The sequence below is a fragment of the Dreissena polymorpha genome, unplaced genomic scaffold, assembly GCF_020536995.1.
Source record: "Dreissena polymorpha isolate Duluth1 unplaced genomic scaffold, UMN_Dpol_1.0 chrUn128, whole genome shotgun sequence".
Classification (NCBI taxonomy): domain Eukaryota; kingdom Metazoa; phylum Mollusca; class Bivalvia; order Myida; family Dreissenidae; genus Dreissena; species Dreissena polymorpha.
This window is the reverse complement of record NW_026273442.1, coordinates 9,845-36,352: the sequence shown is the minus strand read 5'-3', so window position 1 is coordinate 36,352 and position 26,508 is coordinate 9,845. Positions and strand designations below refer to the sequence as shown.

Here is a 26,508-nt window from a genome sequence, read left to right as displayed (position 1 = left end):
AATTGTCACTGGATCCAGTAAGAATATAATTAATTTTCACAATGTTATCTCTTGGTAAGCAAAACATCAACGTGTGTCATTAAAATGTGTGGTTCTGAAACCACTTGGACAGTCTCCTCAGTTTATTTGCACCAGAAATATATATAATTTTCAATGACTTATTTAACATAGACAAATGATCCAGGCTCTCTGACAAAGGGTCTTATTGCATATTAAGTGTCATCCAAGAAACGCCTATGCAGTTTGCACAGGCTAATGAAGAGTTTCCACTTATATGGAATTTTTTAAAAGAAGGTCTCTTCAAAAGAAAATACAGTCCAGGCATAAAGTGTCATCCCTGATTAGCCATAATGCCCAGTTCACAGGCTAATGTAGGACATACTTAACACACATGCATTATGCCCTATTATTCTAAATTGAGGCTCAAATAAAAAAAGGTCTACATAGCTGGTTGAATTATAAAGTTTACTCACTATAATCTTTTACATGCAGAATCAGTCTTGCAACCAGGGCCAAATACTCATCCTGAAAATAAAAGACCCACATTATTTAAAACAAGAGGACCTGAAAGGCCCAAAGTCACTCACCTGAGATAAAAAAGGAACTAACCTGTTCTGTGCAGCCCAATATATCATAAGAACAAATGTTCTGACCAAGTTTCATGAAGAGTGAAATATAAATATGATTTTAAGAGAGTTAACAAGTTTTTACTATTGCCATATAAGGAAAAATGCCCCGCCCCCTTGGCGGCCATGTCTTTCAACCAACCTGTACCATTTTCAAACTCGTCCTAGATATTATTGAGACAAAGTTTCTGACCAAGTTACATGAAGATCAGAAAATAAATATAGACTAGAGTGTTAACAAGGTTTTACTTGACATATATGAAGAAAAATGCCCCCCCCCCCTGGCAGCCATGTTTTTCAAGCAACTGAAACAAACTCGTCCAAGATTATTTGACAATAAATGTGGCCTCTTGAGTGTTAACAACTTTTTATCAACCCTGGTGGCCATGTTTTTCAACAGACCAGAAACATTTTCAAACTCGTCACAGATATTATAAGAACAAATGTTCTGACCAAGTTTCATGAAGAATGGACCATTAAAGTGACTTTGAGAGTGTGAACAAGTTTTTACTTTAGCCATAAAAGAACAAGAGGGCCACGATAACCCTGTATCGCTCCACTGTTTTTTATTCAAAAAAAAGCATGCAATGCGCATGGGTTGAAATATACTCAAGCATGTGACTTTCTCTTTCTATCCCTCATCCCATTGGGCGCTTAAAGTTGGAAGGGTGAGCATTTTTATATATGAAAATTTATAACAAATACAATAGTAGCATCTTTTTTTGTAAATAATCATCTCAAAATATAATTAACAACCCACACATCCCTAAGACCAACAGGCCTAATAATATTATGATAATCTAAAGATTATTTCTTTATATTTATAAATGGATTTAATTAAGTCATACATATGACTTCTAAGATCAATATCATAACTTATATTAAGAAAATTATAAAATGGTCAGAAATATAATTATATAGATTGTTGAGCAATTGACAATCATATCCACAATTCATGAGTCATGATTCACAAATGGAACAACGAATCATTAGTAATTAAAAAGCAGCATATACGATAGTTAAGAACATTGCACTTCATTAATTCCAACACCTTCTCTTGGATACAAAGTTTGAGTTTACCATGCAGTATCATATATTGACTTTTCTTGAAATAATTATGTTCATGGAAGTTGTGGTTTTAAAATCAATAAGATATTATGAAACTGGTTTAAACACTACAAAAAAGACATGAAATAAACATGTCATCCAAAATATTTTTTTCCGGATATATGGTCACTTTTGACATATTTACCGTAAATAAAACCCGACTTTTTTCAGTTTATAAGAAAAACATGCATAACAAATGTTCTTACTTCAATTCCTTTGTAAGCAGTCACCATCTGATCTAAAATGGCACTAAATGACAAGGTTCTATCTCATGTTTACAAGAAAATCAGAAGAAAACAACAAAATCGACATTTTTTCCCACAGCTTCGTGACCCAATTTCCGATGGTCTGAATAAACATTGATTTCCAAAAAATAAAATAAATAGTTGTGCATCTGCTTACATGTATTGATAGATTTTTTATTGATAAACATCTCCCATGCTTCAAAAAGTAAAGATAATATCTACAAACGGACACAAAAAGACTTGCTTCCCATGCATGCATGTAGGTTTGTTGTTGTTGTTGTTGTTGTGACCTTGGAACTAATTATGTAAACAACGTCTTAGACTGGTCCGCACATATGCAGAAATGTTTTCGATCGTGCTTTTGAACTGATGGATTATCATATTAACGGCAAAAATAGCTTATAAATTTAATTTCTTTGTTGATAGGGGATGATTAAGTACCAAATGCCATTCTCGACCTTCCTATAGACCATAACTCCTTCTGAAGAGTTTGTTTTTGTTTTGAAAACAGGACTTCCGGTTTCAAAAAGGAGAAATTGCTCATGATGAGCAATTTCTCCTTTTATCACTATGATTTCTACCCCACCCAGCCAATTTATAAATAGTCCTTTACAATATTATTTCTCGTCTGCAATCTCTTTCAATTTGGGGCAGTCCAAAATGTATCGTTTGGTAAAGGGTTAACATTTATGGATAGTTAACATGTTGGTCTACCTTTTACGCTCGACATGTATGCATTTTTCTCTTATAATTAAAAAGTTATTCCAAGTGTATTTTGACAAACTTTTAGTTTGAGAAGAAAATAGTTTATTCATCCCATAATGAATAAATAGCAAAAACGCATAAACATGCAAAGTTCAACGACTTCCAGTGGCCATGTTTTTTGATGAAACAAGTTTTCTTGAACAACTTTTAATGGGAGCCTTTAAGGGATAAATCTGGCCCCAGGGGCATAAATTGAACAAACTTGGTAGAGAACTATAAGATGTCACTACATACCAAATTTGGTAGCCCTAGGCCCAATGGTTATGGACAGGAAGATTTTTAAAGTTTGCACAAAAGAGGCTTTATATAAGCATATATTCAGTTTTGTGACCCCCGGGGCAGGGTCAAATTTGAGCCCAGGGGAATAATTTAAACAAATTTGGTAGAGGACTATTAGATGTCACTACATACCAAATTTAGTAGCCCTAGGCTCTATAATTATGAACAAGAATATTTTTAAAGTTTGCACAAATAGGCCTTATTTAAGCATATGTTCATTTTTGTGACCCCCGGGGCAGGGTCAAATTTGAACCCAGGGGCATAATTTGGAAAAACTTGGTAGAGAACTTTAAGATTTAAATACATACCAAATTTGGTAGAAATAGGCCCAATGGTTATGGAGAAAAAGATTTTTAAAGTTTGCATAAAATAGGCCCAATATAAGCATATGTTCAATTTTGTGACCCCTGAGGAACGGTCAAATTTGATCCCAGGGGCTTAATTTGAACGAAATTGGTAGAGGACTATTAGATGTCACTACATACCAAATTTGGTAGCCCTATGCCATACAGTTATGGACAATAAGATTTTTAAAGTTTGCACAAAATAGGCCTTATTTAAACATATGTTCATTTTTGTGACCCCCGGGGCAGAGTCAAATTTGACCCCAGGGGCATAATTTGAACAAACTAAGTAGAGAACTATAAGATGTCACTACATACCGAATTTGGTAGCCCTAGGCCCTATGGTTATGGACAGGAAGATTTTTAAAGTTTGCACAAAATAGGCTTTATATAAGCATATGTTCATTTTTGTGACCCCAGGGGCAGGGTCAAATTTGACCCCAGGGGCATAATTTGAACAAACAAAGTAGAGAACTATTAAATGTCACTACATACCAAATGTGGTAGCACCAGGCCCAATGGTTATGGACAAAAAGATTTTTTAAAGTTTGCACAAAATAGGCTTTATATAAGCATCTGTTCAATTTATTGACCTTCCGGGCGGGGTCAAATTTGACCCCAAGGGCATAATTTGAAAAAAATTGAAAGAGGTTCACCACAGGAACATTTGTGAGAAGTTTTATCAGAATTGGACTTGTAGTTTAGGAGAAGAAGATGTTTAAAGAAATAGTAAACGCACGCACGACGGACACAGGACCATGACATAAGCCCCGCTGAGTGGAGCTAAAAAATGCCTCGCCCCCTGGTGGCCATGTTTTCCAACCAACCGGAACCATTTTTAAACTCGTCATTGGCACAAATTTTCTGACCAAATTTCATTAAGATTGGACAATAAATGTGGCCTCTAGAGTGTAAACATGGCAAATGTATATGCAGCATGCCTAACAATGCACGACAGACAAAAGGCAATTACAAAAGCTCATGATGAACACATTGAGCTCAGGTGAGCTAAAAAGGGCAGACTTTCACATACCAATATGAGTATTTTCAAATGAGGAGTATTTTTGTTTGTTATACAAATGCATATACCATACAAGAAAATTTAAGAATAGTACTGTACACAAAGATGAATTACTACATCAAATACGAAAATACATCTGTTTTTTAAGAAAAAAAATACTGAATCGTAAAAAGTGACATTTGCATGTTCTTATTGTCAAATAAGATGCATTTTGACTGATGATTTTTAATGACTACATTGAAATGATTAAAGACACAAGCTCAATGGTTTATTTTAAATTATATATGCGTGTTGCATTGCCCAAACTAAGTTCTGCAAAACAGGTAAATAGATAAATACAACTTACCCTGGATTTTGCTTTGTTAAACACATGGTTCTCCATTTCTGCACTGGTTTTACTCATGTGAGTGTTGGAATTGCGTATAGCTTCTTCACTGCAAACACACAACAAAATTAATTCAGCAGTGCTATGGAACAAGAGGGCTTGAAATGCCCAAAATTGCTCACCTGAGATACAATGGAACTGACCTGTTCTGTGAAGCCCAAGATATCATAAGAACAAATGTTCTGGCCAAGTTACATGAAGATTGAACTATCAATGTGACTTTGAGAGTGTTAAAATAGCTTTTTAATAGCCATATAAGGAAAAATGCCCACCACCTTAGTGACCATTTTTTTCAACAAACCAGAACCATTTTCAAACTCATTCATAATATCATAACAAATGTTATGACCAAGTTTAATGAACATTGGACAATAAATGTAATTTCTAGATTGTTAACAAGGTTTAACAATAACCATATAAGGAAATATCATCATCATCATCTTCTACTGTGGTCCCAACCAGCTTCTTCCAGGCGTCTCATTTGTGGGCGAGTCTCTCCAGCTGCCCCCATGTTAGGCCCATCTGCTTGGCTTATGCATCCAGGTCACAACGCCAGGTGTTTATAGGCCGCCCTCTCTTACTTTTCCCTTGAGGGTTCCATGTGAGAGATTGTCTTATTGTATTGGATGCAGGCTTGCGAAAGGTCTCAGAAGGATGTCTTCTTCAACTGGCTGATGTTTTGTTCTTCTCCATAATTCTTTGTTGGAGATCTTGTCTGGCCAGTGGATCTTGAGGATCTTCCTCCCCACCCCCTTGGGGCCATGTTTTTTAATCAACCAGAACCATTTTGGAAGATATTATTGGGAAAATGTTCTAACCAAGTTTCATGAAGATCGGACATTCATGAAGATAGGACAATAAATGTGGCCTCTAGAGTGTTGGCAAGGTTTTACTATAGCCAAATAAGGAAAAATGCACCAAACCATGGTGGCCATGCTTTTCAACCAACGAGAACTATTTTCAAACTCATCAAAGATATCATTTGGACAAATCTTCTAACCAAGTTTCATGAAGGTCGAATTATAAATGTGGCCTCTAGAGTGTAAACAAGGCAAATGTTGATTCCACATGACACACAACTCACAGCGGACAAAAGGCGATCACAAAAGCTCTACATGAGCACATTGTGCTAAGGTGACCGAAAAAGGGGACTATCCAACTTAGCCTGTGAAATCCGCACAGGCCTATCAGGGAAACACCTTCCGCTTCATGGAAATGTTTGTATAAAGGAAATCTCTTCTTAACAAAAATCCAGGATAGGTGGACTACAAAGGCTAATCTTGAACAACACTTTACACAAAAGCATTATTTGGCTTATTTAAGCCCTGTTTTCCATGATGCTCAATAAGATGAACAAGAGGGCCTGAAAGGCCCAAAGTCGCTCACCTGAGATAACAAGATATGATTGGGACAAATCTTCTGACCAAGTTTCATGAAGATCGGAAAATAAATGTGGCATCTAGAGTGTTAACAAGGTTTTACTATAGCCATATAAGGAAAAATGCCCCGCCCCCTTGCAGCCATGTTTTTCAACCAACCGGCATCATTTTTTAACTCATCCAAGATATTATCGGGATGAATCTTCTGACCAAGTTTCATGAAGATAGGACAGTAAATGTGGCCTCTAGAGCGTTAACACAATTTAACCATAGCCATATAAGGAAAAATGCCCCGCCCCTTGGAAGTCATGTTTTTCAAGCAAACATAATTATTTTCGAATTCTTCCAAGATATCATTGAGACCAATCTTCTGACCGAATTTCATGAAGATTGGACAATAAATGTGGCCTCTAGAGTGTTAACAAGGTTTTACTATAGCCATATAAGGAAAAATGCCCCGCCCCTGGTGGCCATGTTTTTAAAGCAACCAAAACCATTTTCGAACTCATCAAAGATATCATTGGGACAAATCTTCTGGCCAGGTTTCATGATGATCGGAAAATAAATGTGATCTCTAGAGTGTTAACAAGGTTTTAGTATAGCCATATAAGGAAAAATGCCCCGCCCCTGTGGTGGCCATGTTTTTCAACCAACCGTCATCATTTTTGAACTTGTCAAAGATATTATTGGGATGAATCTTCTGACCAAGTTTCATGAAGATCGGACTATAAATGTGGCCTCTAGAGTGTTAACAAGATTTTACAAAAGCCATATATAGCCATATAATGAAAAATGCCCCGCCCCTTGGCAGCCATGTTTTTCAAGCAAAGGTTACCATTTTTTAACTCATCCAAGCTTTCATTGGGACACATCTCCTGGAAAGTTTCATGAAGATCGGAAAATAAATGTGGCCTCTAGAGTGTTAACAAGGTTTTACTATAGCCGTATGAGGAAAAATGCCCCGCCCCCTGGCGGCCATGTTTTTCAACCAACCAAAATCATTTTCGAACTCGTCCAAGATTTTATTAGGATGAATCGTCTTACCAAGTTTCATGAAGATCAGACAATAAATGTGGCCTCTGGAGTGTTAACAAGATTTTACTATAGCCATATAAGGAAAAATGATCCCGCCCCTTGGCAGCCATGTTTTTCAAGCAAAGGTAACCATTTTCGAACTCATCTAAGATATCATTGAGACCAATCTTCTGACCAAATTTCATGAAGATTGGACAATAAATGTGGCTTCTAGAAAGTTAACAAGGCAAATGTTGACGCCTCACAACGCACGACGGACAAAAGGCGATCACAAAAGCTCACCATGAGCACGTTGTGCTCAGGTGAGCGAAAAATAACAACAGAGAAAAACTTTAATACACAAATTTCATCCATGTCATTTGCAATATATGATCTATTACTTTTTGGATGGTGGCCTCATAGAAATTGACGAAGAATCAAAGTTTTACAGTGGAAACATCCCCAACAACAATCATATATTTTATGATGCATTCATTTTTTTTTTATAGCTTTCAAAACTCAAATTTTGACAATAATATTAACACAAAAATACATGTATTGAGTCATAATATTGATAAAAATTGCACTTGATTGAGAGTTGACACTCAAGCAATTTAAAACCAAATTACTTTGTTATCCAGATTTGGGCTAAAAAACGAATATAGGCAGTCAATATATGTTGCCCTTGTCGGATAACAATGTTGTGTTAATGGCTATTTGCACAATCAAATACAGAACCCTTACTTTAAATTGTTGAATTGTTTTTTTACTTGCAGCAACAAATTTTCTGAGATGCATGGTAACCATTCAAGCAAACAAGAGCACTGCATAGAGGGTGCCAACACTCGGCTGCAGGTGCAGTTTTGAATCAATGAAAGCTTGGCAAACAAATATTGGAGGTCACAGTAACCTTGACCTTTGACCTAGTGCCCAAAAATTGGTGTTGCATGTAGAACTCATCAAGGTGCAGCTACATATGAAGTTTTAATGTTGTAGGTGGAAGCGCTTTGATTTTAGAGTTTTAGCACTATGGACGAGCTGGCTATGACAATACCTCGGGTTTTCTCCGAAAACAGCCGAGCTAAAAATCAAAAGAAACACAAATATTTAATTTTGTGTTTACTGCTAACCCACAGCACAGATATTTCGTCATGCTCACAATTACTATTGAATAAAATTAAATTAAATCGTCAGTAATCATGCTATTGACACAAGTAATTGAAAATACATTGGCGAACATTTATAAGAGATGTTAACAAATTCTCACTTCTAAGAAAACACTTCTCATGTATTTTGTGCAAATCATTTGTCCTGTTTAAAAGTCTTTAAGATTGCAAAAAATCATATGTCTTTACAACATCACATAATCCTCATGAAAAGCCTTGTCATAAATTGCAATAGATTAAAAAAGCTTATGGTAAGTTTTTGTTGTATCTACAGCACCACAGTTTTGAGATAGGTAAGTATTGATCTCTAAAAATAACAAAATTATTAACCCTTTACCACTTGCTTACGTATTTTGACGAGTTTAGCGTCCTTCAGAAAGTTAAATTTAATTAAAGACCTTTCTGACTAGATTCAAGATTTAAAGGCTTCATTTCCAACCCTAAGATACTGATGAGCAGCAAACAGCATAAAACCTGAACAGACTGCGCGTTACTGTTCTGGTTTTATGCTGTTTGCACATAGCCATTTTCACTTTGCTTCTGAGTGGGAAAGGTCTAAAAACACCTTGATCAGCAGTCTGGACACTGTTAATCTTTGATGTTTGCAGTATGTTTTTGCTAGTAGTAGTATTCGGTCCCATTCCCAATGGAAAAAGTACATAATTTTCCCAGATCTGACTTTAAAATCCTCAATTGAAGATTTTCAAAGAAGTGTTGTTTTTTTAGATCTCAACATTTAGTTCATTTATGTTGTTTTTGTTGTTATGTATATTTTCTAATTGCTAAGTATAACAAGAGCTTGTCACAGTAGTGCCAAATTCCCGCCGAAATGTGTTTGCTTGCCCTTTGTTTTAGAGAGTAGAATAATATTTGTACAACATGGCAGCTGTGTCATCTATTTATATTTCAAGGATCAATTGTGTCTTGTTCTGATAAAACTGGGCATAATACATGTGCGTAAAGTGTAGTCCCAGATTAGCCTGTGCAGTCCGCTAATCAGGGACGACACTTTCCGCCTAAACTTGATTTTCGGTAATGAGGGACTTCCTTGAAACTTAAAATACCATCTAAGCGGAGGTGTCGTCCCTGATTGGCCTGCATTAGTCTACATACAAGGTGCGAGCTTCCGCATATGGGTATTCGAGGTTCTATTTTTTGACCTGCGGTTTAGCGTTCACAAGGTTGAGCGCATTTAGCAATATAACTCTTTTTTTCACTATTTCTTCAATGGCAAAAACATTCTAGTGGCTTAAAACTTAACTCGCAATCTGTATTTTTCACTCGCATTTTGCGAGTGTGCGAGTGTTAATTTCCAGCCCTGATGAAGTTATTTATTTGTCACTTAGTGGTTGCATTTATTATTTTAAATCTTTTTATAGACTAAACAATAGCTAGCATGTTCTATTTCTTTTTCTCAATCTTATGTTTCAATAATTCACATCTCAGCTTTATAACTCAAAGGGTTGCTGAGAGTTGCAATGCGCTGTCTATTGTCCCATTAAGGTGCAAAATTTGATCACCTGCACTGCAAGGGCTTAAGAACACTGCAACTGCAAAAACTTATAAAGGATTACCAGCCTAAAGCAAAAACTCATGCAAATGGTACCATTAAAGCAAGAAATAATTGCTTTTTATTTACTTTGTTATTATTTCATACACTCTATCCACCATATTTGAAAACTGTTGCAATGTTGCCAACTTAAAGTATTGCTATTTGTTCGGTCGCAGTACATCAATCTTTTCCACATCATGATTTTTTATGTAGCCTTAGTCGATAACAATGTTGAACAGATGTTGATTATTGACTCTGTTCCTATTTTCAATATAAAAATGTCAACAAGAATAGTGTGATGAAACATTGTCGTGTATTTTAGAATGCATGGTATGCAAAGGATATTGTCTGTAGGCTGCCATTCAGGTCAATTAATTTAATGTCTTTTGAAGTTTATTCATGGCTTTCCTTAATTTGCAACGAAGACATATGTTTAGCGATGCCCACTGATGACTGATCAGCTGCGCAGAACTGCGGTTGTGCTTATGAAGGGTTGCCTGTAGACTCTCAGAGCCATCATAGAAAAAAATATAAGGCTCTGTGAGTCCATTTATATGGACTGTCATAATAAACTCATATGGACTTAATGATAAATCTTATGCAGAAAACCTCAAAAGTTGCTTAATATGACTTTTTATTATATACCTGTTTAATGCTTTTAACAAAATACAGGTTGTATCAATCGTTGAAATAAAAAATCCCGTATTACGCTACTCGCTGTTTCCAATTCCGTATTACCATACTAGCCGGACTACTTCGACCCATTTAATGACGTCACATTACACGCACCGAATATAGAAATATTTTATATTACGAAATATATTACGTAGTACATAGTGTGACATCATTTCTGTGACAAAACACAATAGTTTTATCTAAACTCTGTAAGGACATGTCGGACGTGGTGTTTTTTAACAATAAACTATGTGTTAAAAACGTATTTTGGAGTGTGTGTTTATCATGCATAAATGCATATTTCGATAGGAATACAATAAAATAGTGTGGTTTAAACTAAGTTTCGATAAAGACATGGAAGAAAGAAGTGGAAGTGCATATTGTTTAAACATTTTTGTTATAAACATCGGATTAAAGTTGTCAACTTAATTGTTATAAAAATTGGATTAACGATGGCATTATGGTTAGCGTGTCGGAAACCTGTGTTTTCCCGGTTCGAATGTTTACACGTTAATTTACATAAACTGTATTCATACGCGTCTTAAATAAACTATGGCGTACCGTTTTAGTCATTGTTTTGTCAGTTTTGTTAAAGTAAAAAATACATTTCTTAACTGTTTTCGTTAGTTGTTGTATATAATAAAAGGAATATTACACTAGTCAATTGTTCCAAGAGTTTATATCACTCTCGTGGCTTGTGCTATTTTGCATCACACTCGAAGCTCCGCCTCTCTTGTGATACGTCATCACACAGGCCACTCGAGTGATACAAACTCTTGGAACAATTGACTAGCGTAATATACCGTATGTATTACTCTGGTAAGAAAAAAAAAGCAAGAATGCTGTTATGATCTAACAAATTTAAAGAACAATGAATAATCGGACTGCAATACTTAAAACAAAAATCTGAACTTTAACAATAACATTTTCAATTTGTTGGAGTCTAGTTGCAATAATCCAACTCCCAGCTATTGAACTCCGGGTCGCTGGGAGTTGCAACTGCTAACCCGATTTTCCATAGATTCTGGGCAGCAGTTTAATCGGAAATATTAGCCACATAAACTATTTTCTGGCATAAATAAACACAAATAGATCGTAAATATATCCATAATGAGCAAATTAAAACAACTTACAGGATAATGTAATGCTCGCATAATATTGATATAAATCCAAAGTTTCAAGCACGTCAAAGGTTCATTTAAATGTCTATGTTATTGCAATGGACAAATCTGAGTATTCCGAGTAATTCCAAATTTGAAAATACGCTAAAGACTATCTCCGGAATCCTCGGCGAGATAGATCTCGTGTCTTATCTACCAATTGTAAAATACCGACTAGTCCATATTAACGGACTCCCAGAGCCTTTGATAATTTTTGCTATAGCGGCTCTGGCAGTCCATATGCACCCCTTCATAAACATGGGTGCAGTTCAGCGCACGGAATCCATGCACTTCACTAAACAGACGTCGTTCAAGACAAATTGAGGAAAATAATGAATAAACTTCATAAACATGTTAAATTTACCTGAATGGCAACCTACAGATGTTATCCTTTGCATGCACCCTATAAAAACACGACAATGTTTCAACACACTTTTCTCGCTGACATTTTTATGTTTAAATTTTGAAACAGTGTTTTCTGTATCGAATACCACATCCTTATCAACTTTAATAGGCTCCATCACATTACCCGACATGCAAAATATTGGTGCACTGCGACCTAACATATAAGACCCATTGCATGAGAGGGAGATTTTCACCTCTGCTCCCCCATTCTGCCATCTTGAAGATATTTATCAGCTGGCAGTTACGAAAATTTAACAAAATATTTTGCAGTTTCTGCGTTGTATTAACATCGTTTTTGTTAAAAATGGATAGTACCCAAGTGGATAGTATAAAGTTATCTTAAAGAGACACTCTGGAGCAATTAGTTAGGGCTAGATACGAAGAAAAATTGAAAATTATTGGGGGAACTGATCCGTATGAAATTTGTGTAAAGACATCATTTTCTGAGGAAAAGAAACTGCTTCCTAGAGTTTCCTATCCAACCATTGTTAATTATCTACTGTTTTTATCCAGCCCATACACCACTGATGATTTAAAGAGTTTGAAGGGTTTGGATGCCTACAACCAGTCAATGAGTGGCTGGGTTTCTGACGATCGAGCCGTTGTCATTGGGAGCAAACATGTAATCCGATCAAAGGTTAGTGTCATTTTTTTTTTCTGATAATTTATTTTGATGATTTTAGTCACCTCGAGCACTACATGATTTTTTTCTTAAAGATTGAAAAGAAAATCACCTGGAGACATAAATTCATTTTTGTTTACAGTTACCGATTGATTATTTTATTCACCATGCAGCATTAAATTCATTCAATTTAACCAGGAACAATATTTTTTATTATTTTCTATCGGTAAATAAAAATAAATCTATCGGTTAAAGGTAAATAAGATATTAAGTTTTTATCCTTATAAATAAAATTTATTAAAATGTCTATAACGGTCATCAATAATTTAATTTTTATAGTTGAACAATGATTTTTTCTTTTTCACAGGTTCTACATTCCATGAGGATAAGAGACAAGCCATTACATCCGTGGTCAATTGTGGAACCTTATGGAGTGATCCAAGCTTCTCACTGTGACTGCAAAGCGGGTTTAGGGGAAGTGTGTACCCATGTCGCAGCCATGCTGTTTACAGTGATGGAAATATTTTGAATACTCGACTCCACAACAGTCACCCAGGGTCCCACTTACTGGAAACTTCTACCATCTATGAAACGTGTAGAGTACAAGGAAGTCTGTGATATTGACTTTACCAGTGCCAAGTCGCTAAAGAAAAAACTTGATCGCAGTCTCGAAATGGACTCTGAATGTAATGAAACACCGGCAAAAAAGACTGAAAAACAGGTTCCGAAACAAACAGATGATGAAATTAAGGACTTTTTGAAAAACTTGCACGCAACTGGTGCAAAATCGGCTATTCTCTCTGTGACTGAGGAATATTCGGATGAATTTGTTCCAACTATAGAGAAACAGACATTTCCAAAAGTTCTGGGTGAACTAAGGAACCAGGATGCCACATTAATGAATTTTGGAGATCTTTTAAAGTTAACGGACAAAGTAGAAATTAGTGTATCTTTGGAGGAAGTGAAAAATGTTGAGGCAGCTACACGTGAACAGTCCGGTACCAAATTATGGCATGACTTCCGTGCAGGTCGTGTAACTGCATTAGTGTGTAAGCAAATATGTGCAACGCACCCTGGAAATCCATCACAATTACTGATAATGAACATATGTTACCCGGGGGCAAAACAGCTGGACACAGATACGACACGTTGGGGTATTACGAATGAGAAAGTAGCAAAGGAACGTTTTCTTAGAGCGATTTTAGCCGAAGGACTTCATGGAAATGTTGAATTGCGAGACTGTGGCTTGTACTTGAGCGAAGAAAAACCACACCTGGCTGCCACACCAGACGCTATCTTAAGTTGTAACTGTTGTGAAAATAGTGTTGTCGAAGTAAAGTGTCCCTACAATCAACGTGACTCAATGTTAGACGGTGAACAGAAAGACTTCTATTTGAAACCTGACGAAAATGGAAAATTATCATTGGATAAAAAGCACCCTTATTATTATCAAGTGCAGACACAACTTGGTGTGACTAAACTGAAATCAGCATATTTAATCGTCATGACTGAAGTGGACATTCATATGGAACAGATCATGTTTGATGAACAGCTGTGGCAGGAAATTTGCGTGCGCACTGAAAAGATTTTCAAAGTAGCAATCTTGCCAGAACTTGTCAACAAATTCTATTCAAGGTTACCTAGATGTGGACTTCCAAAACCAGACTCAATTCTTACAGACACACAGAAATCTTCAACTGACATGAACGGTATTTGTGGAGATGAAGTAGAAAATTAGTGCTATTTCGATCAAGTGGAATCAGGGGAAATGATCGCTTGTAACAATGAAAACTGCAAAATAGTCTGGTTTAATTTTGCATGTTTGAAAATGGATAAACCTCCAAAAAGCATAAAGTGGTACTGTCCAGACTGTAGAAAACTCACAGAGTTCAAGAGCTAGGTCCCGTGCTCGAGTTGCATAAAAGTAAACAAACATGAAAAAAGGATATTTAAACAATTAGTGATAAATGAAAGACTATTGAATCTTTACCATTTAATTTGCACTATTATTTATTCAGTTGGTCAATATACAAAACATAACACGTGGTACAACTTACATGATTTGTTTATGTACATATTACATAATCTGCTTAACAAAACATATGTAATAAAATGTGTAGATTGCAGATTTAAGGCTCTATGCCATTCAGTGTTTGACTATTAAAGTTTAATCACTACTTAGTACTACTAATTCAGTAGATTAATATGATAGAAAATGTGTTAAATTCAATTGTACATATAGACATATTTACATTGTACTAAACAATATGTATGTTTTAAAATGTGTAGATTGCATATTTCAAGCTGTATGCTGTTCTGTGTTTAACTTTTAAGTTTTCATATTTTTTCATGTTTTCAAAGGCTGCAGTACAAAAATTGAAGGTTTCTAAGTGCTTACAAAGTAATAAATTGTTAAAGTGTCATTTATAATCAAATAAGTTAATTTGTCAATATATTATTATTTCTATTTTGAATCAATGGCCAATTTTTACAGATCGATTTTAATTTATTATAATTAGGAAAGAAAAATTTACACAAGTGGTAATTTCCTTAAAGTTACATATTTTCTTTGAAAGATTTTACTTGACTATTAATCTGGATATTTTTCTATGATTGGTAAGTATTAAAATATGGCAGAATGAACATATCAGGCGCGTTCTGAGAAAACTGGGCATAATGCATGTGCGTAAAGTGTCGCCCCAGATAAGACGTGCTGATTGCACAGGCTAATCTGGGACGTCACTTTATGTACATGCATTATACCCAGTTTTCTCAGAACACGGCTCATATTGTCTGGATCCTTTTTGCATGCTTGAAAAAACAAATTAATGAATGTTAATATGTACATATTAAAGACACACACATGGTTTGTCAGTATTGTTGCCTTCTTTTTCTTTTTCACCTGTTGCTTAAACATGCATAGATTTAGTACAGATATTTCAATCGAAGCAAATAATTGAATCACACATGTTTTTGAGGGGACAACAAACTACCGCAGTTTTGTCTATAAGTGGAATGTCTCCATCACCTCTGGTGTACAGAAAATCAATTGGTAGGGTACTGCTCAAAAGTGTGTATTTTTGCCTTGTTAATCCAATAACTCGTTCAACATGAATTCTCACATTTCCAAGCTTCCGTGTCATTTCTAAATCCACAGGCGACATTTGACTTTTACCTTTAATAAAGGCAGGGACTTTTACTTGAGCACATAATGTTCCAACACTAGCAGCAATGTCAAATCCCCTATCTGCTAAAACAAGGTCTCCTGGTAAAAGGTTATTCAGAAAACCACTCTGTTCGGTTATATGTTTGTCACTTGTGCGACCACCTCATGAATTTGAAATAAATGAAATAACTCCTTGCGGTGTAATTCCTATAAAAAATTTCACTGTGTTGTGATGATTGTAAGCCGAAAATGTCTCACAGCGGGCTTTTACACTTGATGGGGTCGCGATTCTTATTTCGAAACAATCGATTATTACAGCACATTTCTTTCCAAAGTGTTTGCGGAACTGCAAGGTCATTGTTTTGCGAAGAATTTCTCTCTATGGCCAGTGCACAAATGGTTTGAGGCGAACATACATTACGTTTATATAATCATTAAAAATCCTTGAGACTGTAGATGGAGAAATATTGAACTGGTATGCGAGGAACAGGTTTGACAGGTTAACTCTGAGTTTCATCAGGGTGAGGATAAAGCACTGAAACTTTGTGTTATTTTCAATGGCAGAAAAGTCTCTAGGCTATTGAAAAGGGTAATCAACACAGCATAACTTCCAAGTCCTGTAAAATATTTCACTTTATCGTCATTTCCAATGAAAAACTCTTGGGAATAGGGAACCTGAGTATTCATGAGTAGTTTAATAGTGTCTGACTTTTTTTGGAGATGGGCAAGTTCATTAGTCACAGGCTTTTTTCGCTCCATTTTGGGAAAACGCCACACTGGAATTTTGGGAATTTCGCGTCGTGAAAACTCCCATTTTGGGAAAAAAAATAATCGCAAAATTGGCTCAATTGAGAAAAATTATCGCATGTAAATAGTGTTTCTTATATTTCAAAGAAGCCGTTAACTGGTAAATAACGACTATTTTGATAACTTATTATTAAAATTTTACAATATATTATGGACATGTGCAGGTTTTTAAAATCTGAATTAAGGGAAAAGGCCTGGCCTTTTTTTGTAGTGAAAAAAATCGCGGGAAGCGCTGGATTTTGAGGAAAATAAGGAAAGTCTTAAATAATCATTAACATATTTTTACAGTTTTTAAAACAAATTCAAGGCATTAGATAATTTAATTATGCAATACTTTCTATTTTCTACACCGGATCAGGTTAACTTATATATTTTAAAGTTAAAAAAAAAAAAAAAAATTTTTTTTTTTTTTTTTTTAAATTGGGAATTTTTTTTTTCAATTGGGAAAAAAAACAACCAGATTTGCATTGGGAATGGGGCCGAATTTCGGACCCGTGGCATAGGGCGGAAAAAGCCTGAGTCATGGCATCAAAGGCTACTCCTGTAATGTCAGTCTGTGTTTCTATCGCTGGCACAGTGTTCGGTTCAGGATAAGTCACTTCAGTGTCCATCTCGCTAAAAGCCAGTAGAGTACGGGCAGCGTCTTGTCATTCCTGGCTTTGCAGCGCTCAAACCTGGCACTGGTTACTTGGGGTGATGGGGTTGTTGGGAGAGGTGTGTGACCAATGTTAATAGATGGCACACAGTCTGGACTGTCCTTGTCATACAATGTGGCTTTCTTCTCTGAAAATCAATGAATAACTATCATTTACATATTCCAAAACGATTTACATGTAACAACAGTCTTGTAAACATAAAAAAATAAGTACATATTTAGTATTGAAATCCTAGTCACACACCACTAAGTGGTAGATCGATCTAGAACATTCTGGGTCATATTTCAACAAATATAATAATAAACAGTGTTGCAGATTTCTTTTTTTATATAAAAGTGTACATTAATTATCAATAACTTACGTGATATAAAGTGGTCGGAACAAACTCGGATGTTTTTCAAGTTTTTTCCTGTGAAATCTTTGTTCAACCTCCCTAGCCATACTCTCCGAACAGTGTTTTTTTCCACTTATACGGGAATGGGGGCAGGGCCCGTCCAAAGGGAAAAAAATGCGTCGTTTTTTAGGAAAAGGGGAAAATTACAAATTCACTCTTTTATATGTAATGATATTTATTATATGAATACACATGTTTGTATGAATATAATATTCACAGCAGAATGTCTCTGTCCTTTTTCTGAAATAAATATCAATAATTTTTTCAACATTAGTTTCAGACAGTTCAGCCTTCATGCACAGTCTCAGTTTTCTTAGCCATTTTGAGTCGAATTGAGTTTTTTAAATCTATTAAATAAGCTTATGTTATCAATAAAATGGACCAAATTGGAATGTTTTTATCAACAAATATTGACACAATATAGATACATCAGGCCTTTTCCTTGCCATTTTGGGAAAAAAATGCAATTCATGTGAAAAGTCCACTGATTTGGAAAAAACTAATCTAATTTAATATAAAACGTCACTTTATAATTATTAAAAATCAAATAAATTATAGTTATATACTTTGTTAGTTATTTATGAAATAAATTTGAGATATATTTGTCATGATTATGAAACAGTTCTTTCTAAAAAAAAAAAATAATTTTTTTTTTTTTTTTTTTACTTCTTGAGGGGATTTTTTTTACAAAATGGGGGGAAAATATATACTCTTTTTTTTAGGGGAATGGGGCCGAATATCGGCCCCAAAAATTGCCATAAAAAAACACTACGACGTTTTGTAGATTATTCAAGGGATTTTTCACCTTCACGAGTTATAAATTCTGGCAAACGATAAAACTGTTTATCTTTTTCTCTATCTGATCGGTTGAAACAACCATAAACTCTTCAATAATTCACCATTTTGTAAAATATTTTCACTGGTTTAAACTCTGCTAGCGGCGGTGCTTATCGATGTCTCGAAGATGGCGGACGGCTTATCTATTACGTAACGTGAAATGGGTCTATTGGGTCAATTTTCCAATATGGCGGATACAGCGTACGAAACAAAAACTATGTCAATAAATAGCAATTATTTCTTGCTTTAATGGTACCATTTGGATTAGTTTGTGGTTAAGACAGGTAAACTTTAATAAGTTCTTGAAGTTTCAGTGTTCCTTAACCCTTGCATTGTTGATAACATTTTGCACCAGTGGACAAGAGAGAGTGCATTGCAACTCTCAGCAACGCATTGGGTTATAGAGCTGAGAGTTGAATTATTGCAACTATATACCGACTATCTCTGGAACATCTGTAAGATAGATCGTATCTTCAATTCAAAACTTTGCCTTTTGGTTTAATAAAGGTTTTTGTATAAAGTTTTTGTTTTGAGTATTTCTCCACAAATCACTCGCAAATTGATATCGGTATTACATAACAGGTATTGTGTTTGTAACGATGTATTAGGTGTATTGAACTCGATTTTATCGACACATGTGAGATATTATTTTTTGACATGGAATTTCGAGTTACCAAGAAGAACTCTAAGCTGTACGTACATGTATGTACTCATAAATGCTCAAGAGAATTCAAGAACTAGTTGGAGTCCGACGTCAAGTTAAAATTGTACTCCTATAAATATGAGGTCGATTTACATTTATTTTACGTTATACGTTATTTTGCAATAGCATCGTTCCGACATGAATTCATGTCGGAAGCTTTAACAGCATCAAATTCATATAACAGCACAGAATAATCATGCAATAAATTATTAAACATAAAATATAAACATTATTTTACTAATTGCATTAGAAAAATGTTTATACAAACTTACAAGTAATGATAGTCCAGACCTTAAAACACTACCACTGTTCAAATTCCATATTGTTGCCATATAGCACTGTGTAAATTGAAAGTTGCATAATGTTACCTCATTGGTCGGTTATAAATACATTGTTTCTCTATATATAGTATTCGATTTAGACGAAAATAATAATTTACGTGGAATGTCATATTAGTTTTCCATTAAAACTTTGATCTTGCTGTGTGTGTTTATGGACGTTATTAATTATGTTATACTTATTTTTGTATTTCATTAAGAATTAGAACGTGTAGCCCTTTTTGTTAACTGTTTTTAGCAAACGATTCGCGGCTTAATAAGACACGGGAAATAGTTAAAGCGACACTTTCATTTAAAGGTTTAAAGGTGTTGTGTATGTTTATTTTTACACATTTAAGAGGTAATCGCTCACATTTATGTCTAATTAATGATAATTTTATGCATTAGCACAGATTTAACGAGAAAAACTGAAGTTTAAGTTGAACTCAATTTGCTATAGGAAAACGACGGTAGCCGTTTAGACGTAAGCGGGGTAGCTTACGTCTAATTATTTGGACTAGTAAAAATTGTGCTTTTAAACCACTTATGTACATTTTTAAAAATAAACATACACAACACACGAAGTGTGTTTGTCGTTTATAGAATTACATTGAATTATCTTGAACGAAATTATTTTTTGAATAGGTTACACATAACCAATTGTTGTTGTACAACAAACCACATCACTTTTTAGCTTTCTGTACTCTATAATTAAATAAAACCTATATGTGTGTGTTAAAGCTACCAGTTGTATCACGGAGTGTATATTGATAGGAGATGAATCGAGTATTTGACCCTTACTGTAGTAAATTCAATCTTATGCAAAAACTATTCATTCGATTTTATTGGTTTATACGTTATCTTGTTGCTTATTAATTCCTCTTTCAAAAAATATACGTTTTAGTATATTCCCGTTGTTATTAATGGATTTATAGCGAGATAAACACAAGAAAAACACATTTAATGTTTTACCACCGCGCGTTTTACCGTATTGTGGCTATCGATCTTGTACAATTAGCGTACAGCGAAGCGCCGAGGTTATACATTTTGATGTACCCACTCACGTCTTTTGTTGAATTATAGTTTCATTTCTCGGCCGATTTTGACAAATTATATATCATTAGAAAGCTTACGTTACGTAGTAAACAGATATTTAAATATATATTAAGTTTTTCTTCTGATTTCGACAGCCCGGCGAGTTATAACTTTAACTTTTGCAAATATCATACCGTTTTGGAGTTTTAGAATCTAGATTTACGGTTGACATGTTCGTACTTAATACCAATTTGTATTAGACAGGCAGACAGATAGTTTATTCAGACTTATACAACAGTAAATCGTCTTCAACTCAAATATATAAATTATTTTTAGACGAATTGTTAGGTGATTACACATATAGCAGTGATGATTCTGAGAATGTTGCCATGTTTCTTATCCGTGTAATCTAGAGTCCGTGGTTTGAGCATTTTTATAGCGGTGTTCAATAAAAGATATATCAATAATCTTGTTTATTGATAGATCTGTGGTTCTATTGCCCCTGTGTTCAGCACAAACCAATTATCTTGTTATGATCATTTACTGTGCCGACCAATACTAAATAACACTATGGTGTCATACGCCACAGCAGGGACCTATACTTGTGATCATGGAGTCTAAGTGCAAGACTTAAAAAAGTATGTTGTTTCGCTGGCGGTTGTTAAATCCAAAACGGGGCTTCCCAGCTGGCAAAGCTGCTGATATTCGAATCTGAATACTTAAACTTATTCAGACCTTATTCTTAACCGTTGCGCGTTTTACGATATCGGATTTAAGGCGTGAATACAACTCAGTGAAACTATTCAATTTCTTATACAACATTAAGCATATTAACAGTTATTGAAATTATCACTATCAGCGACATCTTTTTAAAGACTAAACACCTTTTCAAGTATCGAATTTAACATGTCAATAAAATATATTAATATCAACAAGAAATATCTTTAAAAAAGATATACGGCGTTGATTGTGGTCGATGTTTATGAACGATCAAAAGTTATCTCTATGAGATAAAAAGTAGCGGATGCCTTTTTTCTGCGCAGTTCTTAGCTACATCATAAGCAAATCAATTACGGGGTGTTGCGCCAGATTTCGTGGCTTATTTTGCTTTATGTGATATTATTACTCAGATATCTATATTTACAGAATAGAAAAACACAAGAAACATGAAAATAAACGAGTGCATATAGGTCAGCCGGCAATACTCGAATCTTATTTAATTGCATAATTATAGTATAGTGAATTATTGTGCTCATGCTTAATAAACTGGTCTAAATGGATAAATATTTCTAATTAATTTTATCAAAATTGGCCCTTATCATGCAAATGTTGAAACCATATTCAAAATCGATGATTGACATACCACAATAATATCGCCGAATATCTTTATTTAGTATCTTTCTGATCAAAACAGACTTCAAGTGCACAAAGTTTACGAGACGGCGTTTATATAAAGATTTCTGCAACTGACCGCAAACTGACCTTGATATCTTGCGGGTTGGAATGCAATGCATTACAGTCACTACGTTATTGTCAGTAAGACCGGTGTAACACAATGATCGCAACCCCTTCTGCGAACTCCGGTGATGAACTGTATATAAACTCTGACTTTCACAAATGGCCGCGAAATGACCCGAAACCTCGCGGGTTGAAATGCAATGCAAGTAAGTACTAAATATGACAACATAGCCTTTAGTATAAACGCTTTTGCGCTGGTAATTCTCTGAAAATAAAAGGTGAACGCACAAACTATTTATGTCGAAAATTGATTGTAAAACTGTTCTATCTATTGAGCCTTTTCATTAGAGATAAAATTGTTTCATGCAGTAAAACAGTGTTACAAAGACGCAGATATGTTTCCAATGTTCTGGTGTTCTACTCAAATCAGCCAATGGAATAAATGAAGTGTACTCATTCGTACCTAGCCGCGGGAAATTTTATTTGACTATTATTGGACACTTACAAAGGTCAAGTCAGGGTGAAAAGCTGGCTTAATACAGCTTAAGCCGAAAAAAGGTTTCATTTAATATTGTTCACATTAAACCTTTAAATGAAAGTGTCGCTCTAACTATTTTCCGTGTCTTATTAAGCCGCGAATCGTTTGCTAAAAACAGTTATCAAAAAGGGCTACACGTTCTAATTCTTAACGAAATACAAAAATAAGTAAAACATAATTAATAACGTCCATAAACACACACAGCAAGATCAAAGTTTTAATGGAAAACTAATATGACATTCCACGTAAATTATTATTTTCGTCTAAATCGAATACTATATATAGAGAAACAATGTATTTATAACCGACCAATGAGGTAACATTATGCAACTTTCAATTTACACAGTGCTATATGGCAACAATATGGAATTTGAACAGTGGTAGTGTTTTAAGGTCTGGACTATCATTACTTGTAAGTTTGTATAAACATTTTTCTAATGCAATTAGTAAAATAATGTTTATATTTTATGTTTAATAATTTATTGCATGATTATTCTGTGATGTTATATGAATTTGATGCCGTTAAAGCTTCCGACATGAATTCATGTCGGAACGATGCTATTGCAAAATAACGTTAAACGATATGAGGTCGATGTAAATCGACCTCATATTTATAGGAGTAGGTAGCTTACGTCTAATTATTTGGACTAGTTAAAATTGCTGACACTGACAGTCTTTCAATTTGGCTGATAACAACATTAAGCATTTTTAAATAAATTAAATATGCTTTGAACATGGTCTAATTACTAAGCAAAGACTCCTTACATCTGTATCACAACTTTTCTGCGAAATGCTTCGCTTCGCCAATCGCCTTGTTCAGCCATTTTAAAAGTTTTGCTGTTTAAGAGTCAACGAATAGATTTACTGCGCAATCAAGGTTACAATACACTAAATGATCGCTTCATGTAGGGCTGTACTCTCTAAAAAAATATCATAGTTGACAGGAAGGCATGTTTTACACTTTTTACCATTATTCAGGTGTTATCTTGCGGAGATAATGGTAGGGCATGAATAGGTGTTCACTACTGAATCCCTGAAATATGATACACTTGAAGACTATAGTAAACCATTGCACTAGAAAAGGTTACATTCCACTAAGAAACGGCCGAAAAAAAAAGTTGCAAAAACAGTCGATTTTGATTTGTGTCAAGTTCTTTCTTGCATTGTACATGACATATCTTTTTTATTGCATAAATCGATTCCGCTTAGAATGGCCTTTAAGAAAAGGTATGGTTATGGGGGTCTCTATGTGCAAAATGTTGCATTTATTTTCGCTCAAAGTTGTCGCTTTTACATTGAATTACATAGGGAAACTATTTGGTGTATTATGACCTAAACGCAAAACCAGGCCTAGTCACAAAGAAGCTGTATTTACAGAAAATCATCATTTTTTTAGTGAGATATGATGCGTTTTGGCAAATTTCACGGAATAAATGCGTTTGTTTCATGAATTTAAGGAGCATCGTGAGTTTTTAAGAAAAAAAGACGTTTTCAGAGGAAAATAAGAAAAAAATGTACAAAAACTCGTCTTGAGCATCTCAAATCGCAACAATTTGTGCTGAAAGAGCTCATGAACACGTTTTAATAGTTGTTTACTTCTTTTTCTACATAGCTTGTAACAATATTCCAGTATTTTGACCGATTGTAATTATTTAGGGTAATCGTTTTACGCCTGAACGCCCGTTATAAATCAAAGCTCCGAACGCGAAAGCCACATGGCTTATCAGGCGTTATAATAAAATGCATTGTCAAGCATTTCTACGTGAAAGATCGGTCTGAAAATTGGCATGCACATAGAAAATAGGTTTATAAGTATCGAGAAGTGCTTATTTTTCGCGATGTTAACAGTAAACGTTGTCTTATAGGTTACAATACACTAAATGATCGCTTCATGTAGGGCTGTACTCTCTAAAAAAATATCATAGTTGACAGGAAGGCATGTTTTACACTTTTTACCATTATTCAGGTGTTATCTTGCGGAGATAATGGTAGGGCATGAATAGGTGTTCACTACTGAATCCCTGAAATATGATACACTTGAAGACTATAGTAAACCATTGCACTAGAAAAGGTTACATTCCACTAAGAAACGGCCGAAAAAAAAAGTTGCAAAAACAGTCGATTTTGATTTGTGTCAAGTTCTTTCTTGCATTGTACATGACATATCTTTTTTATTGCATAAATCGATTCCGCTTAGAATGGCCTTTAAGAAAAGGTATGGTTATGGGGGTCTCTATGTGCAAAATGTTGCATTTATTTTCGCTCAAAGTTGTCGCTTTTACATTGAATTACATAGGGAAACTATTTGGTGTATTATGACCTAAACGCAAAACCAGGCCTAGTCACAAAGAAGCTGTATTTACAGAAAATCATCATTTTTTTAGTGAGATATGATGCGTTTTGGCAAATTTCACGGAATAAATGCGTTTGTTTCATGAATTTAAGGAGCATCGTGAGTTTTTAAGAAAAAAAGACGTTTTCAGAGGAAAATAAGAAAAAAATGTACAAAAACTCGTCTTGAGCATCTCAAATCGCAACAATTTGTGCTGAAAGAGCTCATGAACACGTTTTAATAGTTGTTTACTTCTTTTTCTACATAGCTTGTAACAATATTCCAGTATTTTGACCGATTGTAATTATTTAGGGTAATCGTTTTACGCCTGAACGCCCGTTATAAATCAAAGCTCCGAACGCGAAAGCCACATGGCTTATCAGGCGTTATAATAAAATGCATTGTCAAGCATTTCTACGTGAAAGATCGGTCTGAAAATTGGCATGCACATAGAAAATAGGTTTATAAGTATCGAGAAGTGCTTATTTTTCGCGATGTTAACAGTAAACGTTGTCTTATAGGTTACAATACACTAAATGATCGCTTCATGTAGGGCTGTACTCTCTAAAAAAAATATCATAGTTGACAGGAAGGCATGTTTTACACTTTTTACCATTATTCAGGTGTTATCTTGCGGAGATAATGGTAGGGCATGAATAGGTGTTCACTACTGAATCCCTGAAATATGATACACTTGAAGACTATAGTAAACCATTGCACTAGAAAAGGTTACATTCCACTAAGAAACGGCCGAAAAAAAAAGTTGCAAAAACAGTCGATTTTGATTTGTGTCAAGTTCTTTCTTGCATTGTACATGACATATCTTTTTTATTGCATAAATCGATTCCGCTTAGAATGGCCTTTAAGAAAAGGTATGGTTATGGGGGTCTCTATGTGCAAAATGTTGCATTTATTTTCGCTCAAAGTTGTCGCTTTTACATTGAATTACATAGGGAAACTATTTGGTGTATTATGACCTAAACGCAAAACCAGGCCTAGTCACAAAGAAGCTGTATTTACAGAAAATCATCATTTTTTTAGTGAGATATGATGCGTTTGGCAAATTTCACGGAATAAATGCGTTTTGTTTCATGAATTTAAGGAGCATCGTGAGTTTTTAAGAAAAAAAGACGTTTTCAGAGGAAAATAAGAAAAAAATGTACAAAAACTCGTCTTGAGCATCTCAAATCGCAACAATTTGTGCTGAAAGAGCTCATGAACACGTTTTAATAGTTGTTTACTTCTTTTTCTACATAGCTTGTAACAATATTCCAGTATTTTGACCGATTGTAATTATTTAGGGTAATCGTTTTACGCCTGAACGCCCGTTATAAATCAAAGCTCCGAACGCGAAAGCCACATGGCTTATCAGGCGTTATAATAAAATGCATTGTCAAGCATTTCTACGTGAAAGATCGGTCTGAAAATTGGCATGCACATAGAAAATAGGTTTATAAGTATCGAGAAGTGCTTATTTTTCGCGATGTTAACAGTAAACGTTGTCTTATAGGTTACAATAC

The 26,508-nt window shown here is 34.8% G+C and overlaps 1 protein-coding gene across 1 annotated transcript in view; it reads right to left on the bottom strand.

The window, feature by feature from the left end:
* The window catches only part of LOC127864113 (mediator of RNA polymerase II transcription subunit 15-like), a 38,380-nt gene extending 14,850 nt beyond the window's left edge, over positions 1–23,530 (bottom strand). The window contains exons 1-3 of the mRNA XM_052403809.1: positions 23,422–23,530; positions 4,734–4,821; positions 474–525 (exon numbers count right to left, since the gene is read on the bottom strand). Coding sequence (XP_052259769.1) covers positions 474–525; positions 4,734–4,821; positions 23,422–23,480 — 199 coding nt within the window. The 5' untranslated portion in view covers positions 23,481–23,530. The remainder of the gene's footprint in view (positions 1–473; positions 526–4,733; positions 4,822–23,421) is intronic.
* Positions 23,531–26,508: the final 2,978 nt, after the last annotated feature.